Raw genomic sequence first — 18930 nt, 5'->3', positions numbered from 1 at the left:
CAGAGCCTCACCTGTCTTCATGGAAAAATAATTATTAAAATTAATTATTAAAATAAGATAATTTATTTAGCTATTTTCACCCTGTGGTTTGTACTATGAAGTATTGATTTTTCATTTAGCTTAACCAATTTTGATTATTTTTTCTTCTAAATCGCAAAATATTTTGCAACTTTTCATTCAAATGCTCAGAAGTCCAGCAGGTGAGGCAGCAGCGAGCCTCACCTGGGACTGATCAACCTCTGGCTCACTGCACTGGCTGCCACTCGACGTTCCTCCGGCGCCAATAAAATAGTATAATAAACATTTAATATATGAACTGATTTTCTATAATTAGCTTATGTAGATGATGTACTGTTTTTTGTTGATATTGATGTGTGATAAGCATATTACAAAACAGCTGTTCATAATTTATTTAATTTATTTAGTAATACCGTATCAATACATATTTATATACAAACACAAATAATAATTAATACTAAATAATATATATTGGATACATGTTTATGTATATGTATGTATATGTATACATATATATAGATAGATGTATGTTTTCCAGCTTCAGAGGTTCAGCAGCTGAGGTCCATCCGTGCTGCAGTGAATCCGTCTCTCTTTATAGATTTCTCCCTCTTCTTCCTCACATCGTGTCTTTAGGAAACCTTCAAAACAAAAACGGAAGATTTAGGATGTATCTTACTTTGACAGAGTGAAAGAATATAAATAATAGTCTTTACCACCTGTGTAAACTTTGCTGATCAATGTTATAACATTTATAAGTTTTTAATATATGTTACATTGTTTAATCTCTTGTGTCAGATAATCTTAGCCAATGAATAATTAATTTTTTTATATTAACAGAATCTCAGTTAGCCTTCATAGCGGGGCTGAACCCGTATTACACCAAGCACTGTAGCTAATATTAGCTGGTATCTCCCAGTGGACATAAATACAGTAAAGTAATATTATAATCACAATATATACACAATAATATGTCCATCTTACTTGTGAAATGTTGTCTGTGGAGCCCTCACATCAATAATCCATCGACCAGAACAACAATATCCCCCAGTGCTGAGGCATCTTCTGCTGTTTTGGTTGAGCAAAGTAGGAGGGACGACCGCTCCAAGATGGCCGCCGTATTTCCTGCGCCGGAGCGGCCAATGCGGGTCTACTCTTATATTATTTCTATGGCTGACACGAACAGCTTCTTCCTCTGGTTCCTCAGAAAAATCTCCATCCCTGCTCAGCTCTGCCACTCTGCTGCCCCCTGCTGGCGACACGCCGCATCACACCTCAAACTCGAAACTAGTAGTGGGACTAGATCGAAATATTTAATCGAGTTCGTTTCAGGATGTGTAGTTAATTAATCACATCTTAATAAAAATATATGAATCGACAAAATAATCAACATCAGATTGGAGCAAAGTGTTTTTCTATCGTTCATGGATCTTCTTTAGAAATCTGGACCGCGGACGCTAACATTAGATGCTAACATTCGTCAACATTCAGATGCTATTTTGGACTAGCATAGCTTCGCTGGCAGGCTAATTTTAGCGCAATTTTAACAATAGTCTTTTCCAGCATGAGATCGTTTAGAAGCAGAAACTTACGGAGCCTCCAGGGGAACATGGGACATTTTCAATCAGTTTTTTGCACCAAAGAGTTAATAATAATAAACAAGTTTTCACTGAGGCTCTGTAAGAGCCATATGATTTAAATAAGTAATTATGGATATGACAGGAGCAGCGGGTTTGACACCTGGTGGTGGGCGTGTCGATGTGGGAGTGACGTCATCAAATATGAACGGGAAGGTGACGCTGCTGGCTGTGTGTGTATGAGGAAGCGGGTGAGCTGGGGGGTCAGTCCTCGCAAAGTTTGGAGCATGATAATCAAAATTAAATAAATCGATAATTGTGACAGAACAAAGAGGTTTGGAGTTGATTGATACACGGACAGATGAGATTCCCCGAGTTAACCCAGTGCGGCCGTCTACCACCATTAGTTTGCTGTGTTTTATAATAATAAAACGTGTTTAGTATATTAACTCTTTGGTTCAAAAAACTGATTGAAAATCGATTTATTTACTGCATGTTTATGTCACTTTAAACCATTCAGACACGAACACAATTAGATGACTGACTGCCCTGCGATAATAACTCAGAAACAGTTCAAATAGTTTGGATGTATTTTTATTTCTTTACTTACGGAAAGTTTCTGTTTATATCAGGTTTGTGGTGCCTTTCTATACTAAAAGACATAAAACGTCTGATATTTCACAACAAGATATTAACATACATGGAAAAACTTTACATAACCTTGTGTTAAAGCAGAAAGTACGGCGGCCCGTAACAAAGGCTTACAGGATTCAGTTATGCCGCATGAACTGATCAGTAGATTATTGCGAGGGAACACAAAAGAAAAATAATCCCCATGTTCCCTGGAGGATCTGTAGAAACTAACCGAGAAGGAGCTTTTTTTTTTTTTTTAACAGTTTCTTCCTTTAAAAACCTGTTTTAGTCCAGATAACTGAGTTTGAACGTGTCTGCCGTGCAGACTCAGTCTTTCTGATGCTTTTCTATGTTTGGCCGTTTTTGTACCTCTTCCTGGAACAAACGTCTTTTTACGGAACCATAAGTTCATCTGATCCAATGAGGCCCGATGGGCCAGAGTTGATTCTGAAGGTCCAGGTCCATCCACAGACAACAGCGCCCTCTGCTGGACAGCACTGAAAGGTGCACTCATCCTTTTCCCCAAAAAATTGATTAAAGAGTGAAAATGGGCCAATGTCTAATCATTTAGGGTTCCGGACAGAACCGGCGGACAGAACCAGACCCAGCCGCTTTTCCTCAATAAACATTTATTTTCATCACTACTTTAAGAAAAAATAGATTTTTTTTTTTTTACATATTTTTCTTTATCAGACTTTTTTTTTACAGAACATTAGAAAAAGTTTAAAGACGTTAGGAAGTAAAGCAGCAGAGCCACGCAAAGGATTCTGGGAAAAAACGAGAGGAAAGACTGACAGAACCAGGTCGGGTGGGACTCTGATTGGATCAGGCTGCATCACACCTGGTCAGGTGAGGAGAGTCAGGACAGAACCTGAAGGTCGTTCTGGAGCGGGTTCCAAAGGTTCAGGGGAGAACAGGTGACAGAAACAGGAAGGAGCTGGTTTACATTCAGAGAGTTTCCTCAAACAGACAGACAGATAGGTGACCCCAGGTGACCCCAGGGGAGGCAGCAGACGTGGTGAGAAGAGATGCGAGGCGACAGCAGAACTTTGGCAACACGTGAGGCTGAAGGTCCAAGCGGCGGCTGGAGAACGGTGGACTTCCTGCTGATGATGTCACAGAGCAGGCTGGGGAGAGGCTGGGGTGGAGCTAAGGGGTCACAGGTTGTGCTTCTGGATCCCTGGGGTGAACTCCTTGGCGTTTGGATTCAGGCTGCTCCTCACCTGCAGGAGAAAAGGAGTCAGGGACAGGAGGCGGGCCCCCAAGGCGTTCCTGGCTCCCAATTGGCTCAACTCACCACCACTTCCAGGTCAGAGGTGTTGGGGCGAATGTCCGGGTCCAGAACCAGCAGGCTGATCTGGTCCTGTAGCTGAGTCACGCTGCCGGGGGGGAGGTCTCTGGACGGGATGAACCACTCCCACTGCTCCTCCTCATCCAACATCTGCTGGAAGCAGCGCTCCATGAACTCCTCCTCCCACAGCTCCTCCTCCACCTGGGCCGGGACCAGTCAGTACCGATCAGAACCAGGCAGGCAGAGAGACTGTGTTCAGAGCTTCTGGTTTCTATTCTTCAGCTTCAGTAACTGTAAAATATTCCCACCCTGAACCAACTAACTGCATACTAAACAAACTAAACGTTTGAGCCAACTGAAATATATCCCACTTCTTTTATTAAGTTTTTCCAAGTTGTCGAGATAAGCAAACATAAATAAAGTAAATTTGGCTTCACTGACTTCAGGGTCTTTAACCAGAACTGGGTCTTTAAATGGAACTGGGTCAGTTCTCTTCAAATGCTTCATGATGCATCAGTTATCTTCAAATGAACGCGATGACGATGCAGCAAAGGACTGTGGGAGAAAGATCTGGCATGGAAAATATCGGCCATAACAGCAATATAAATATCAGTATCGTTCGGTTTTTCACATCGGTGCATTTCTACAGAACCCGACCATCGTGACTGGTTCGGGTTCTGGATGTTGATCGAACACTGAGAAAAACTAGAAACCTCTGGAGTCCAGGAGGTTCTAGCAGGACCCGGCTTAAGCCCGACCCAGAGGTTTGACAGCCGGTCCAACTTAGTTAGGAAAAGGACCAGAACCCAAGACTCTAGACGGTTCTGGATCAGATTTAGCATGGAGAAAACTGCTGGCGCCACCAAATTCCTTCAGAACCTGAACCAGCTGACTGTACCGAGTCGGAACCGGCACCGCGGGTCTAAACACCGGCTCCAGTTATTCACCTGTCTGTTGAACTCCTCCTCGTTCTCCATCCACATGTACTCCGCAAACGGATCCTCCTCGGAACCGAACTGGCTGCTGAGGACGACCTCTCCGGTACCGGTGGGGGTGGGGGTGGTTCCGATGGTCGGGTCCTTCATGTCTCTGCGGACGGGTGAAGGAGGTGGCCGTTAGTCAGGCCGCCCCGGGCGGCCAGGCTGGCCGTGAGGGCCGCTGACTCACCAGGAGCAGGGGACCCACACAGCTAGCCTGAGAACACAGAACCAGAACCAGGTCAGAACCTCCACTAACTCCGCCTCTTACCTTTTAACACCCAGCGAACTAATTTATTCGACGCTAAAACTCTCCAACGCCCAAAGAGCAGAAAAACTCCTCCGGAACCGAAATGGCTGCTTAGCTTCTGTTTGTTTACATCTACTATGTCACTGAGGGTTGCCTTCTGATTGGCTGGAGGAGCATGCTGCCTTCACGGTCCGTTTGATCTGTTAGGAAATAGAACATGGAGTTCATGATAATAAGTTAGAAGAAAACATTTAAATATCTATAGACCTGATCAAATCTTCTCGATGAGTTAAAATATATCTGAGGCTGTTTCAGTGATACATGAGGAAGGAAACTGTGGGATGAATGAGCCTACGACCTCAGATTCAAACCCTAACTGGTGCTGGCAAACGCCACGGCAGAAGTAGGTCAACACAACGGCTCCGCACTATTTCACCTCCGGAGAGACAAATGGTGCGGCGGGTGGGCGTGGTTGGCACACCGTTTGAAACAGCGTAACAGCCGGGACCCGAACACCTCTAAGATCCGGTCAGATCCATGGGTGAACCATGATATGACCGATGTAAAAAGAAGATGTCAACGGTCTCAGATCAAGAATAAAGCCAGTCCAGGGACGGGTTTAGACTGTTTTAGGGGTGTCCCAGCATCCGTAAAGTAGAGAGGAGAAAAGGCTGTTGTGGGAAGACTCCAGTAGGGGCGCTAACAGGAAGTGGTGTAACGCCAAAGGCGAAGAAGAAGTAGCATCAGCCGTGGCTAATCCGCGTCTTGTCTCGAAAATTTGTGGTAAGTTAATAAATCCATAAAGCGCATGCATTTACTGTGTTTCTGCTTAATGACAATGAAGCAGTAATGACATGGAACCATTGGGTTTAGGTTCGGGTTTTTAGAAAGGATTTTTTTGCCCAAAAGCGGGAAATAATGCCTCGTGTTAGCGTCCAAAGCTAACATTAGCTTCTGTTATTAAAGCTAAACTTTTAAACCTTTTTTTTTAATTGAGGTTTTTTAAAAAAATTTCTTCCACTGTTCGCTGAAGTGATTAGATTTTATGTAATTCAAGGAGAAATGACTCGATGACTTTTAAACTGTTTTTATTTGCTGCTATATTTCCGGACGTTATCTTAGCAGGAAGCTAACGGTCAGCTTAAACCGAACAGATTTGCTTTCTACCGCTGATTTATGGAAATATTTCAGACTTTATTCACCTTAAAATGAACATATCTGGATTCTAGAGTTGATTTATGGAAACTGTTTTATCCATCGATTATTGAATTTAAGTTTCTATATTTTTGTTGCTCGGCCCTGGTGAATAAGTTGCCATTAAATATTAGGCAAGCGTCTTCTGTTGCTGTTTTTGTCTCATTTCTTTTCAGTGACATTTCACGCAATGCGAGTCTGTCGTTTTCTATTTTATACATTTGTATTCTTTTTAGTACGTTATATTTTGTTTGGTGTATGTTTTTATCTGCTTTTATTGTATAGCACTTTGGGTAAACGTATAGTTTTTTTAAATATGCTTTATGGATTGGATTGTGGTTTCCTGACTCCAGTCTCCTTGGTTTCAGGCTGGAGTATTTATTTTTTATCTCTAGTTATATATTTTCATTTAAATGGTGAGTATTAACAGAGAGGATATGCAAAGGTTTATAGACATGGAGAACTGGCAGCAAATCGGTCAAAGGGTCAGATTGACCCGAAGACTTTTGGTTCTATTGGAGTCTGGCTACAAATCCTCAAGCCAGAACCAGAACCAAGCCAGTTCTGTTAGAATTCAATAATAATAATAATAATAATAATAGCAGCTTTATGTCTCAACCTGTGATCTTGACTGGAGCAGCAGGAATTTAACTCACATCTTCCTCCTTCAAAAGCTGCTGGCGATGCTCCAGAGTCAGAAAGTTACCAGGTTTAGTTTCTCTAAAAGTGTTTTCCACACGCAGGTCGTCCTCTAACCGGTTAATACCTGGTCCGGTTCGGTCCGGTTCTACCCCAGGTAGCGGGTGGGCCGTGAGCAGCGGCAGCTGGGGTCGGCTCTCCTCAGGAATGAAGAACCTCCTGGTTCTGATTGACCCAAATAAATCCAGATTTTTTTTTTTATCTTGTAGAAATGCATTTCTGGCCCAAACATAATAAGACCCGGTTCAGCTGATTATTTCACTATACATATGAATTTAATTACTTTCTGGCACTTTATTAATTTTTTAAATGTACAACCTTTTGAATTTACGTAATGCGGACAAATGATGTAAACCAATAGCCACGCATGAACTTTATTTATTGTTTTATATCAATGGGAAAATAAAACTGACATGACAAGTTAATTTAGTTCTGGTCTTTCAAACTGCAGCCGTCAGGAAGCTGAGCAGCTTCAGCGTTTCTCTCTTCTCCATTCTGTCTGTTCTTCAGAGCTGCTAAACCTACCGCTCCTCCGTACTGAGCAGCTCTGGTAGCAGATAGCAGCATGACGTAAATCACCAGCCAATCAGTGAATGCGGCCAGCAGCCAATCAGATCGCCTCGGTGCTGTACCTGGCTAGGTGCAGTTAGTGCTACCCCTGAAGTAGGAACCTCGGTCTGTGAACAGCCGGGCAGAACCGTGCTGGATATACTAATGGGAAGTGAATCTGGCCGGGACCAAACTGGTAGAGAACCGGTTAGAGGCAGCCTGGTGGAGAGGCGCCCTGAGTCGGGGTCGGTGGAACCAGCCGGGGTTATTCCTCCTGCTTGCTTGTTTTTCTGACTTTAGGACTACCACACGTTTAGATTCTCAGTTTGAATTTCTTGACTTTTCTCGTCTGTCTTGAATCTCTGAGCTGTAACTGTGGTTCTGTAGAGCCGGGTCAGGTGATCCAGGAACTGCCAGCTGGGAGCAGGAGTTTTCAGTGTTCTAGATGTTTCCAGCTGGTTAGCGCTGAGTCGATGCTGAAGACACGCCGACCGGCGCTGCAGCGGCTGTCTGCAGGGTTTGACCTTGGCTCTGGTTGACTCTTGACCTTGGCGCCGGAGCGTCGGCCCCCAGCCGGTCTCTGGGTCTTTCTGAAGGTTGTCTCTGCTTCGTTGTGTCTCAGCAGAACGCCGAGCTTCTTCCGGAGAAGAGGAGTTTCAGCCTTTCGGCCGCTTGGCTTGAGGTCATGGCTCAGCAGGCCGACGGAGCCCAGACCCCGTTCTCCGTGGGGCGGGGGCTCAACTTTAACATGGGCGAGCAGGCTCCCGGCCGCCAGATGGGGGGCGGGGCCTCGGGTGTTGGGATGGGCGGGATGGAGGGCCTGGATGGCGGCGGTGGCCAGATGACCCGGCGCAGCGGCGGCGGCGATGGGCCTCTTGGGCGCCACATGAAGCTGTTCTCCAGTCTGGGCCTGTCGCCCTCTGACCTGGACGCTCTGGCCCAGATCCCTGACGAGGACATCACCATGGAAACGCTGCCACGCATCCTGATGCAGCTGAAGAGCCGCAAGGGGGCGGCAGGAGAGCGCGGGGCGGCGGCCTCAGAAGCAGCTTTCCGCGGAGGACGGGACGGCTGGGACCCGTCTCCGGGTCAGGCTCGGAACCAGTCCTCCGGAGACTTTGGCTTCGGCTCCATGCGGGACGGCTACGGCTCGGGGTCCGGCTACGGCATGGGGGCGTCGTCAGACCCCCTGTTCATGCAGAGGAGGATGGGCGCGCCTTCCAGCGGGAAGATCCAGGACTTCCTGGGGGTCGCGCCCCCCATGTACCCCCACGTGTGCTCTCTTTGTGACTTTGACGTTCATTCCTCCATGGTGAGTACGCCCGCTGCTTCTCTAACTGTTAATGTGTGAGCTGTCAGCTGCCGCGGGGTCTCCCCCCCATGTTTCCAGGGGCTGCAGCTCCAGGTAACTTCATCCGGTCTGGGCTCCTTCATCCCAGTTAGCGCCGGTTGCTCCAGGTTCTGGTCCGGCCCGGTCAGAGTGGCAGCTTTGCCTCGGCCTCTTGTTCTGCTGGGATCCGGACCGACGGAACCACGATCGGCTTTTCCTCCAGAACCCGGAGCAGCTCAGAACTGGCCGATTGGACCTTTACCAGCCACAGCAGAACCGTCCTGCTGCTCTGGGTTCTTCTCATGACCTGGTTCTGTTCAGAGGTTCTGAACCGACTGATCTGGGTTCTGCTGCTAACGACGCTCTCTCTGCCTGCAGGAGTGGAACCATCACACAGCCGGCCTGCGCCATGCGGAGAACCGACGCCGCCTGCTGGACATGTGAGTCAGAACCGGAGCCGGGTCCTGGTTCAGAACCGGGACTTTTTAAATAAAGTTGTGAATTTTTTGAAGTTTTATTTTTCTGTAATTCGTTCTAAAAAGTTAAATGGGTTGTTGCTGTTAATCTGTAAATCCGTTTCTAGTTCGAATCCTTCCATCCAGTCACTTCCATGTATGCAGGGAAACAGAGTTGGCCGCTAGTTGATGATCCTGCAGCAGGAGACGCAACGAGAAAACACATCTAGAAAATCATGTTGCCTGATTTCTTTAAAGAATTTATTTGCAAACACTTTAGGTTTGACATTGACCTAAACGTCCTTCAGCAAAGATCTGAGCAACGACACCAGAGACCCGAACCAGCAGGCCGGCCGGCTGGACAGAGCAGCTGATCAGGGAATGGAAGACGAAGGCGGATCCTGTCCCTCCTGCAGACGGCGTAAGGTCCAGGTGCTGTCAGCAACGCCTCCGCGGATCCCACCCGGCGCTCGGCCCGTCTGGAGCGTCCGCCGATCCAGGAGGGAGAATGTCGGGTTCTCAGATGGAACCGAAGTAGAACCGTTTGGTAGAAACACAACGCATCGTGATTAGAGGAGAGTGAATGCTGGTGACACCATGGGTGGCAGTGTCATGCTTGGGGCCGTTCCTCTGCAACGAGACCAAGACGATCCATGACAGACTGACCCAGGAAACGACCCGGACCACGGATTAGGGTTTGAGTTGAACCTCCTTCCATCAGCAAGAGCACTGAAGATGAAATGTGGTTTTCAGCAAGACAATGATCCCAAGCGCAGAGGCACCAGAGCTCACCGGAGGGAAACCAGTTCACCGGAGGGAAACCAGTTCACCGGAGGGAAACCAGTTCACCGGAGGGAAACCAGCTCACTGGAGCCACCGGAGCTCCGCCGGACATTTCCAGGTCCTGGAGTTTCCTCGCCAGCCTCACAGACCCAGTTGATGGTCTGTGTTGCCCTGATCCAGAGGAGCAACTGGCCAACGCACCAGCAGCAGTGTGAAGGCTTCCAGAAAACCTCTGACAAAGGAAATGTAACAAAGAACTGAGAATAACTTTTGTTATTCAATAAATACTTGGTCTCCACCATAATTTGCTAATTCTTAAAAACATCAGACAATATGATTTTATTTTTTAGATATTTCCTCATCCTGTCTCTTAGTTGAGGTCTACTAATGATGGGGGTGGCGAACCTGAGGCTCTGAAATTTCCCATCCCCTTGAAGGCAGCACCGACTGAAGCAGCGTGCAGTCAGGTGGTGAAATATGTGAAGCCGGTGCTGCGGTATCAGAGGGTCCAGGAGGGCCGACCGCAGGAAGCTGCTTTCCTCTGCGGGGCTCTGATGGGTATTTTCCAAACCTACATAGAAAAGAAAGAACCACAGACGACTTATGTGAGTTTTATGGCCGAACTTTTGCAAAAGGAGAAGTTTCATCAAAGTGCTGCTCCCTGAGCGTTCTGCCCTCTCAGCTGGAGCCGGCCTGTTATTTAGGAGAAGGAAACAGATGTGAGCTCTGTCTACACAGGTCATGTCGCCCTTTCCCTTGACAGCGATTTCTCCCAAGGGTGGAGGGAACAATCAGTCCTTGGAGACAATAAGAAGGTCAAACGCTTCCAAATGAAAATCACAACACTCTATAGTAATGTAAGACTGATTAATGCTCTAGCAATAATGTATGATATTATAAACAGTGATAACACTCTGACTTCCTGTCGCCTGCATTATTTCATTATTTCGTGCTGCATCCAGGGATTGTGGCGCAGAGTGAAGCAGGATAAGCTGCTGCTAGAAGCGAACAGGTCAGAGTTTGTGCAGCAGGTTCTGGTGCCGCTACTCGGTTCTGATCCCAGCGGTGCTGTGCACATGGCAGTGAGTGGCAGGTTCATGCATTTCAGATAAACAGCAGGAAACGGACTCCTGTGACAGTTTACATGAATATTTATTACGGAGCGTCAGGCCTGCTGTTTAACCCGTGAAGGTTTAATTTAGTGCTCATGTTCCAAATGTTTAAAGGTGTTACAGGTTTATGTTAAATGCCCCCTTAAGACTATTGAGCAGGAAGATGTAAAAAGGGCTGAATGGGGACCAGTGATGATCTTGTGGTGTTTCAAAAAATGTTTAAAGTGTAAAATATGCAAATGTTAGAAGTTACCACCTCAAATACATACAAATCTGAGCCATGCGAGTAAGTTGCCAACATGCTTCAGAAATGTCCTGTGAGACATTTTCACGAAGCTCCAAAGTTTCTGAGTGTTGAATCGTTTCCTGTTTTCACTCGCGTGAAAAAGTTTCTTGGAGTAACAAACCGAATCTAAAGGCGTCCCACTGACACAGGGTATAACTTTCAGCAGCAATGCCATATGAAGCTAATCTTGAAATTGCTGTGTGGCTCTTCATGGTGACGATGAGCTGAATTTGGCTCTTGATGCTGAACTGGTTCGTGACCCCTGACCTGTGATGTCAGCTTCAGCCTCGCCTTTTTACCTGGGAGAACTTGCACAGCTGGTGGCCGACTACTTGTGATTGTACTTGACATGAACTCGCATCTCCCTGGAGTGACTGATTAATAACAGGTAGAGCTTTAGCATTGATGCTAATGCTAGGGGATATGAAGGTCAAATTGTTGTTTAAAGGGCCGGTGTTACATAAAACCAACTTTTTGATTTTCCATCATGTTTTTTTGCTCTGATTCTTTCATGCTTCAAAAGTCCATTAATCTCCATGGCAACCATTCAGCTGCTAAATGCCTGGGTGGGCCAAGCCCCGCCTTCAAGGCGAAGCTCCTCCCCCACTCAGCTCCTCAGACTAGCCGGCAGCAATTAGCAAACACCTGCTGAGCTCGTTATAGGAGCTGCTGCTCAGAGCAATGCTGGTAAAACATTAAAGGGTTAAAGAGGAGCCATGTTGGGACGACTTCCTGGAGGCGGAGCTTCAGGAGAAGCAGGAGTTTTTAAAGAGACAGAGGAACAATTTGAAGATGTTAAATCAGGAAATCAAATTCTTTTTAAATCATATTTGATGTATAAAACATAACAACTGAGGGTGACATAGTTACTGGATTATGATGTAATTTGACACTATGTAGCTGGAAAATCCATCATTCTGTTAACTTTATTCATAATGTCCTTCATATCTCCTATTGATTTCTCAAAAGGTGCATGAATAGATTAGAAACGTTGTCCATTGGCCCTCAGCAGAGCAGCAGCGACTCACAAACAGAAAGCATTATCACAGTGATGCTGTTGCCATGGTGACGTCTGGAGCAGTCTGACTGGTTCAGAGGGGGAACTGGGAGCTGTGGTGTTCTCTGATGGCTGTCATGTTGTTTCAGGTACCCAGACTGGGAGCCTGGCAGGAGGTAGGAGACACACACACACAGAGAGAGAGACTCCAGTCTCCTAGTGTCCTAGTCCAAGTCGGTAACATCTGGCTGTCATTGGGTCGCAGGGACGGCCCCAACCTGTCTGCGGGCCTGCTGGGACCGTCTCCCATGTCCTCCGGACCGCTAGGCGGGATGTCCTCCAGCTGGGGTGAGACGTCCTGACGGGAAGCTGGTCTGGTTCCGTCTCCTCGGTTCTGACCGGTTCTGTTTGTCTGCAGGAGGCCGCGGCCGCTCCGAACTCCCCATGGGCCAGAACACAGTGAGTCGGACCTCCGTCCGCCGACCCGGTTCTGTTCCCGCTCCGTCTGACGGTTCTGGTGTCGTCCTCAGCTCCGCAGCAGGGTGGTGGTGGTGAAGTACGACAGGAAGCCTCTGAGCAACAAGACGCTGTTCGCCTTCACCGAGACGTTCGGCCGCCTGCGGGAGCACCTCATCCTGTCCAACAAGGTATTGGTCCCGGTCCGGCCGGGTCGGATCCGGTCCGACCAGGTCCCGGTCCGGCCGGGTCGGATCCGGTCCGACCAGGTCCGGTCCGGCCCGGTTGGCAGCGCTGCGTTTCGCCCCTCAGGCCTTCCTGGAGATGGAGAGCCACGAAGCGGCGGCCAACATGGTGGCCTTCTACAAGCAGCATCCCACCAAGCTGTATGGGAAGCCCGTCACCTTCTACCTGTCCCAGAGGCTCATGGTCATCGAGGTAACGCTGCCGCCCGACAGGTGGACCGCCGGAACCGCCGGAACCGCCGGAACCGGACTCATGCCTGTTCTGTATGCAGAAGTCCCACCGGGGCGCGGACCCAGCGGCGGACCGGCCCTCCAGGGACGTGGTCGGCCACGGCAGCAAGGTGGTGTTCTTCGCCAACCTGCCCAAAGACGACGATCAGAAGAAGGAGCTGCTGACCATCGCCAGACGCTTCGGCACCGTGGATAAGCACCTGTTCCTCACTGACCAGGTAACCATCAGAACCGCCTCGGAACCGGACCGGGACAAAAGAGGGGCGGAGCTTCAGCTGAGGTCCAGGTGTTCCTCCTGAAACTGTCGGCTTTTTTTCAGCTCCTCTGATTTTATTGTTTGGAAAAGAACTTTAATGATTAAAAAAAACAAAAACGTCAGTGGCTGAAAAAATTCAAGATGGCCGCCATGTTTATCAAGGATAATTTATTTTTGCACTGAGTTTGCCAATATTTATCGTTAATGAATACAAATCTTGTAGAAACCATGTTTAGGCACAGCTAACCAAAAAGTTAGCTTCACTAATTTGATAAACAAGAATCTTAGCTCTGCTAATACTAAACCGCTAACCCCATAAAATGATCAGAAGCTAACGCTAACCATTAAGGCTCACTAACAATAAAGTCCTCAGTTTCTGATTCTGTGGCATTTTGAAGTTTTATGAACATGACGACCAAAGAGGAAAACATGAGACAAAAACTTCATTAAAAGATGGGGAACATTTTATGACAATAATTCTTTTAAAAGGTTCAAAAATGGTGGCCATTTTGAAAAACGGCTCTCATCCAAAAATTCCAGTGGCTGACAGGAAATATGAAAACCGCCTGACCTGAGGGGTTAGCATGCTAATATTATTGCAATAAAAAGGATTTTAAAGTAAATAGTCTGCTTGTTAGAGGTGTGCCGATCGATCGGTCACCGATCATAATCGGGCCGATTTTCGTGAAAAAGTGCATGATCGGTGATCGGCGATCATTGGCTCTTGTTGCCGATACCGATCATCTCATTTCCAGCCTGCTTGTGCAGCTGGTCTCCTCTTTCCTTCACTGCGCAAACGCGCAGCAACAAATCCTAAGCGATGTGGAACTATAACCACTGAGTGAAAGGGGAAGTTTGGTGTTGTGGGGAAAATTGAAGCAGGTCAAAATGCATCAACACAACGAAGCTAATACGACATAAAAACAATGAGATACTTGACGGAGTTTGGCTACATCGAGGCTCACTGCAGTAAAAAAGACATACGGAGGATCAGACAGCAGGTAAAGCAGCGCACAGCTACAAACACTCACCAGGATTAGCATGACGGTCAGAAAGCTAAACAAATAACCTGGAAAATTATTTAAGTCTTCGAGCTGCGATGTCAGACGCTGGTTCTGCTCTCCTGTTGAACCGCTGCTACGCTACAGGTAGTAATATCTGACAGACGGAGCTTCGCTTCTGCTCCACCTGGTAGTGACTCTCACACCGAACCTGCTTAAAGCTGCAGCATCTAACTTAAAAAAAATACATTTTACGTACGTATTAAAACTTTCGCTGTCCTACCATGAGACAGATAATCTCTGAAAAAATAATTGATCTCCTCCCTGATCTGCATAATTACTCCGCTCAGTCAGAAACAGCCAATCAGAGCTAGCAGTAATCAGCTAGCCGCCATGCTATCAGGAAGTTTTCATTCAGTAACTCTGGATTGTTTATTGTAATGGATCCTGTTTTTGCCTTTGAATGTTAAGTTTTATACTTGAACTTCTTGGCAATGTTGAGAGGTTTTATTTTGGCTCTTTGTATTATTTAGCCTCTTCAGAGCCTTCATATGTTATCAGTCTGTTAAAGTTGGTATTATCAATTCATGGTTCCTTTTTCCACATAATGTAACCAGTAGGGTTTATGATAAAAATAATAATAATAATAAATAATTATGTGATCGGCATCGGGAGGAAAAAACCTGATCGGCACATCTCTACTGCTTGCATAATTGGTTTGGGTCATGTGACTCCACTGAGCCGCCACGTTGCTTTCAGGCGTTCGTCCAGCTGGGAACCGTGGAGGACGCAGAGATGCTGGTCAAGTACTACAGCATGAACCCGCTCATCATCAAAGGACGGCTGATCCGCCTCAACATCTGCACCAAGTACAAAACCCTGAAGTGAGTAAAGCAGGCCAGACTCCCGTCCTGAAGGTGGCGCTGCTGCATCCTGACTCTGTCTGTCAGTGTGAGCCACAGGCAGGAGGAGAAAGATGCTCCGAGTCGGAGGAGCAGCCGGTCGGACGCCTCCAGGACCTCCAGGGAGACCTCCTCCAGGAGCAGAGAGGAGAAGAAGAAGAAGGATGACAAGGAGAAATCTGCAGTGGCGGAGAGCAAAGAAGAAGAACCATCAGAAAAGAAGAGAGGCGAAGAAGAGGAGGGAGCAGGAGGAGTCTCGGATCAGGAGGAGGCAGAGAGAGCAGAGCCTGAGAAAGAAGAGCAGGAGGAGCGACACCAGGAGGAGGTGAGGAAGACAACATGCTAACGGTCAGGGAGGGGTTAAAGGTCAACTAGAAAATTTCTGAAGAAATTTAAACAGGGCCTGCAAAGTGTGCCCGTCTGTTGGGACAGGCACACTCTGATGCTAAGCTTTAGCATCAATGCTATGCTTAGATAATATAATATTACTAGCATATGGAGAATCACAAGAAGGAACTTACTCCATTCAGTATGTTAAAACTAGTGTATAATCTAACATTAGTCAAAATGCTAATGTTGGTGACCACACAAGGCGGTCTGAACCCAGTGCTGCTTCGCAGGTTGCAGGACAGGGAGGTAAGAGAAGGGGGATCTAATGTAGCGGCCAGCTGCTGGTTCTGTACCATCACAGGGGAACGTGAATTTGGTGGAGCCTCAGAGGCAGGTTGTACATTGTAAGAGCACAAAACATTATTTGATCTTTGCAGCACCAGGGATTCAGTGTGTGTGTCACAGCAGAACAGTGGGGCTGCAGGTGGTTTGATCCTGGACTCTCTCTGCTGCTCATCTAGCCTCACCTGGATGTCTTTTGAGCTCCATTCATGTATTTGCTTGTACTTAAATCCTGAAGCCAGTTCTGCATCAGGGCAGTGTTTTACAAACATTTTAGCAATTTCACTGCTCATATCGTGACGCTTTAAACCTTCTTCAGCCACATCTGCAGCTTTGTTGAGCCGAATCCAATAGTCAAAGCGTCCTCTTTTTGAATGGCAGTGTGGAGGAGGGTTGTGACTGAAGCATCAGCATGTTATAAATCACATCTGGGGAGCATGGAGCATTTAAACCAGGGTCACTTTTAAGACCAACCTTAACCCCATCTCTGGCTCTGCCCATTAGCCTCCCCATCATCTCCTCTGTTGAGTGGAACTATCTTAGTTCTGCCTTCTAAGGTAACCTCATCATTTCAACCCACTCAGTAACAGTATATTTGTCAGAGTTTTCACCTCTAAAAATTGGAGGTGCTGTTTCTGATGTTACAATGATGTTGAATTTTAGACTATCAAAGACAGAAGTGTCTTCAATATGGGCACCATCTTGTTTCAAACAGGAGCCATTTTGGGTTTCTTTTTCCCCAGCAACACCAGAAGAACGCAGCTTCTTTGCAATGGACTCTCCAATCTGTGAACCTAACTGATAAATCATGTCACTTAATAGGTGTAAGTCATGGCCAGTAGATGTAGAGTGGCTCGGGCCCCCAAACGACATCGGCCCTATAGGCGTCTCAGCTGGATAGAAAGCTAATCCCTGAGGCCTATTACTTGCAGGTAACAGGTGAGGCACAGAAATCCGACCCAACTGCCACACCTGTCTGAAAAGTGAGACCCATTAAACCTCTGCCCTCCCAAAGGAGGGTTGACTGGTCACATTCTCAGCATTTGGTTGGAATCTCTCTGCCATTTCAAAATGGAAGACTGAAAATAAAACGCACTCAAATAAAAATCAGTCACTTATTGGCAATGAAGCCAATATTCTGCCTTCAGTCCTTTAACCTTGTGGCCCAGGTGTCTTGAAGTGAAGAGGTAGCTTGCAGGTAGATGACAGCAACATGGGGAACAGCACCAAGCTGATCAGGAATCACAGAGTCACGGCACCAGTGTAACTTTTCTTGTCTAGTTGTCGGTCACCCAGTACAATACAGAATAAAAACTCCACAATGTGACTGACCGCAGCCAAGCGGTCCGACAGGCTGAAAAATAAGACGCAGCGCCGTGACCGAGTGGTCAGCCACGAACACCAGCTCCCACTCATAGGGTCACATCTTTCCAGCCCAACCACGAGAAAAACTTTACAAATTATATTTGTAGATGTTAAACATTCTTACAGTACCTCGTTAATTGTTGAACTAGAAAAATATGACCCTAAGTAAAAAAAGACGTGAAGAGCTGCCTCTCTCACACCCACCTCAACCAGCGGCAGCATTCTGGTGGGGAAGCCTGACGGACCGCTGCATGCAGTCACTAATCACACCACTAGGTGGCTCCAAACAAACGCATTGATCAAAAATCTCATAAACACATACAAGCTTTTCTCTGTTACATTAGCCTAAATGCTGTCAGTCACTAGCATGTTGTCTTACATTGACTTTCTCCATTCAGTGTGCTAAACATGGCTAATAAGTAAGAAAATTAGCAAAAAGCTAATTTTAGGGGAAATGCTAATACTATAGAAAGAAATAAAGAGAAACAAAATAGTTAAATACTTATTTTGTGGAAAGGGCTAATATTACTGCACTGCCTAAAGAGGCTTTTATTTTGAAACTTTCAGTAAGCTTAATTTTAAAAGGCCACACTAATCCCATGTGTAACAGTGGTTGGGTTAAAGCAGTTATATAGTTCCCAAAACACCAATTACCCAGTGTGAAAAATACCCTTTTATTTTGTAGGGTATGTGTTGCTCTTATTTTGACAGTTCAAAGTGATTGTCAGTTTAGGACAGAGTAGCCAAGGTAGCATCTTTGTAGTTCTGCCAGCTCAGCCCTCCCTGTAGTAACTGAGAGTTCAGCCATCTTTGTAGTCCAAACCAGCAGCTCTGCCTTTTTCTGTATTCTGTTGCAATAGTGATTAATCCTCAGCCAACTGTCGTGTGTGTGTCTGTGTGTGTGTGTGTGTGTGTGTGTGTGTGTGTGTGTGTGTGTGTGTGTGTGTGTGTGTGCGTGCGCGTGCGTTTGTTTGTAATACCTTGTGGGGACGATTTTCCTGACATATGCTACGTTGTGGGGACCAGTCGCTCCTCGTGGGGACCTGAGCCTGGTCCCCACGAGGGGAAACCCTGTTTTTGGGTCAGGGGTCAGAGTTAGGGCTAAGGTATGAATTGAGTTTTGGTTGGTTAGGGTTAGGTATGTGATGGTTAGGGTTAGGAAAAGGGTAAAGGTCAGGTTTAGGCTGTAGAAATGAGTAGAAATGAATGGAAGTCAATGGAAAGTCCCCACAAAGATAGCAAAACAAACGTGTGTGTGTGTGTGTGTGTGTGAGACAGAGAGGTGGAGAAAGATTTCTATCTTCATGAGACACCCAGTCAGTTTTGATGAAAAAAGCAGTCCAAACAACTGCTTCCCGTTCAGGATCCGTGAGACGTATTTGAAAACCGTTTGAAGCATATGAGAGGGCTATTTATCGTCTCCAATAGTACCCCGATTCATATCTGTAGCTCATTCACAGTAATGGCACCAATGAGACGGAGATGGTGTGTGCTGAGCTCTGACGTTTTTGATGAGAACTGTCATTCCATTCAGACAACTGAAGTAGTTCAGGTAAACCTGGAGATCATCTCAGCATCAGCAGGAGAAATAATCGCATTATTAGAAGAATGAAATTGCGCCTGTTATCCGGCCACTGTAGCTGTTAGCCACTGT

General features: G+C 46.5%; 2 protein-coding genes across 3 annotated transcripts in view; one reads left to right on the top strand and one right to left on the bottom strand.

Annotated features, from left to right (window-relative positions):
* Positions 1 to 2837: 2837 nt before the first annotated feature.
* Positions 2838 to 4920, bottom strand: LOC106926185 (polyadenylate-binding protein-interacting protein 2-like). Its single transcript, XM_015000930.2, has 4 exons — positions 4765 to 4920; positions 4464 to 4605; positions 3523 to 3717; positions 2838 to 3448 (listed from the first exon to the last, which is right to left on the bottom strand). The coding sequence occupies exons 2-4, from the start codon at positions 4599 to 4601 to the stop codon at positions 3383 to 3385; spliced, it is 399 nt and encodes a 132-aa protein (XP_014856416.1). The 5' UTR covers positions 4602 to 4605; positions 4765 to 4920; the 3' UTR covers positions 2838 to 3382.
* A 466-nt stretch (positions 4921 to 5386) lies between these two features.
* matr3l1.2 (matrin 3-like 1.2) overlaps positions 5387 to 18930 on the top strand; it is a 24818-nt gene continuing 11274 nt past the window's right edge. The window contains exons 1-11 of one of the 2 annotated variants that reach the window (XM_088009321.1): positions 5387 to 5526; positions 7808 to 8497; positions 8894 to 8955; positions 12298 to 12324; positions 12414 to 12496; positions 12567 to 12607; positions 12679 to 12795; positions 12917 to 13042; positions 13122 to 13298; positions 15097 to 15221; positions 15288 to 15564. In XM_088009321.1, coding sequence (XP_087865447.1) covers positions 7871 to 8497; positions 8894 to 8955; positions 12298 to 12324; positions 12414 to 12496; positions 12567 to 12607; positions 12679 to 12795; positions 12917 to 13042; positions 13122 to 13298; positions 15097 to 15221; positions 15288 to 15564 — 1662 coding nt within the window. In that variant the 5' untranslated portion in view covers positions 5387 to 5526; positions 7808 to 7870. The remainder of the gene's footprint in view (positions 5527 to 7807; positions 8498 to 8893; positions 8956 to 12297; positions 12325 to 12413; positions 12497 to 12566; positions 12608 to 12678; positions 12796 to 12916; positions 13043 to 13121; positions 13299 to 15096; positions 15222 to 15287; positions 15565 to 18930) is intronic. The other variant, XM_088009320.1, reaches the window with a different exon arrangement.

Source organism: Poecilia mexicana, unplaced genomic scaffold, assembly GCF_051168715.1.
Source record: "Poecilia mexicana isolate PSO_F unplaced genomic scaffold, ASM5116871v1 scaffold_10, whole genome shotgun sequence".
Taxonomy (NCBI): Eukaryota; Metazoa; Chordata; class Actinopteri; order Cyprinodontiformes; family Poeciliidae; genus Poecilia; species Poecilia mexicana.
The sequence above is the reverse complement of the archived record's forward strand: the minus strand, read 5'-3'. Positions and strand labels throughout refer to the sequence as shown.

Bases quoted from the DNA above. Each gene is read 5' to 3' on its own strand.
- LOC106926185 (XM_015000930.2), bottom strand. From the start codon at position 4,601: ATGAAGGACCCGACCATCGGAACCACCCCCACCCCCACCGGTACCGGA. The intron at 3,718-4,463 runs GTGAATAACTGG...GTCCCGGCCCAG, and splicing joins AGGAGGAGTTCAACAGACAG to GTGGAGGAGGAGCTGTGGGA. The intron at 3,449-3,522 runs GTGAGTTGAGCC...TTTCTCCTGCAG, and splicing joins CCTCTGACCTGGAAGTGGTG to GTGAGGAGCAGCCTGAATCC.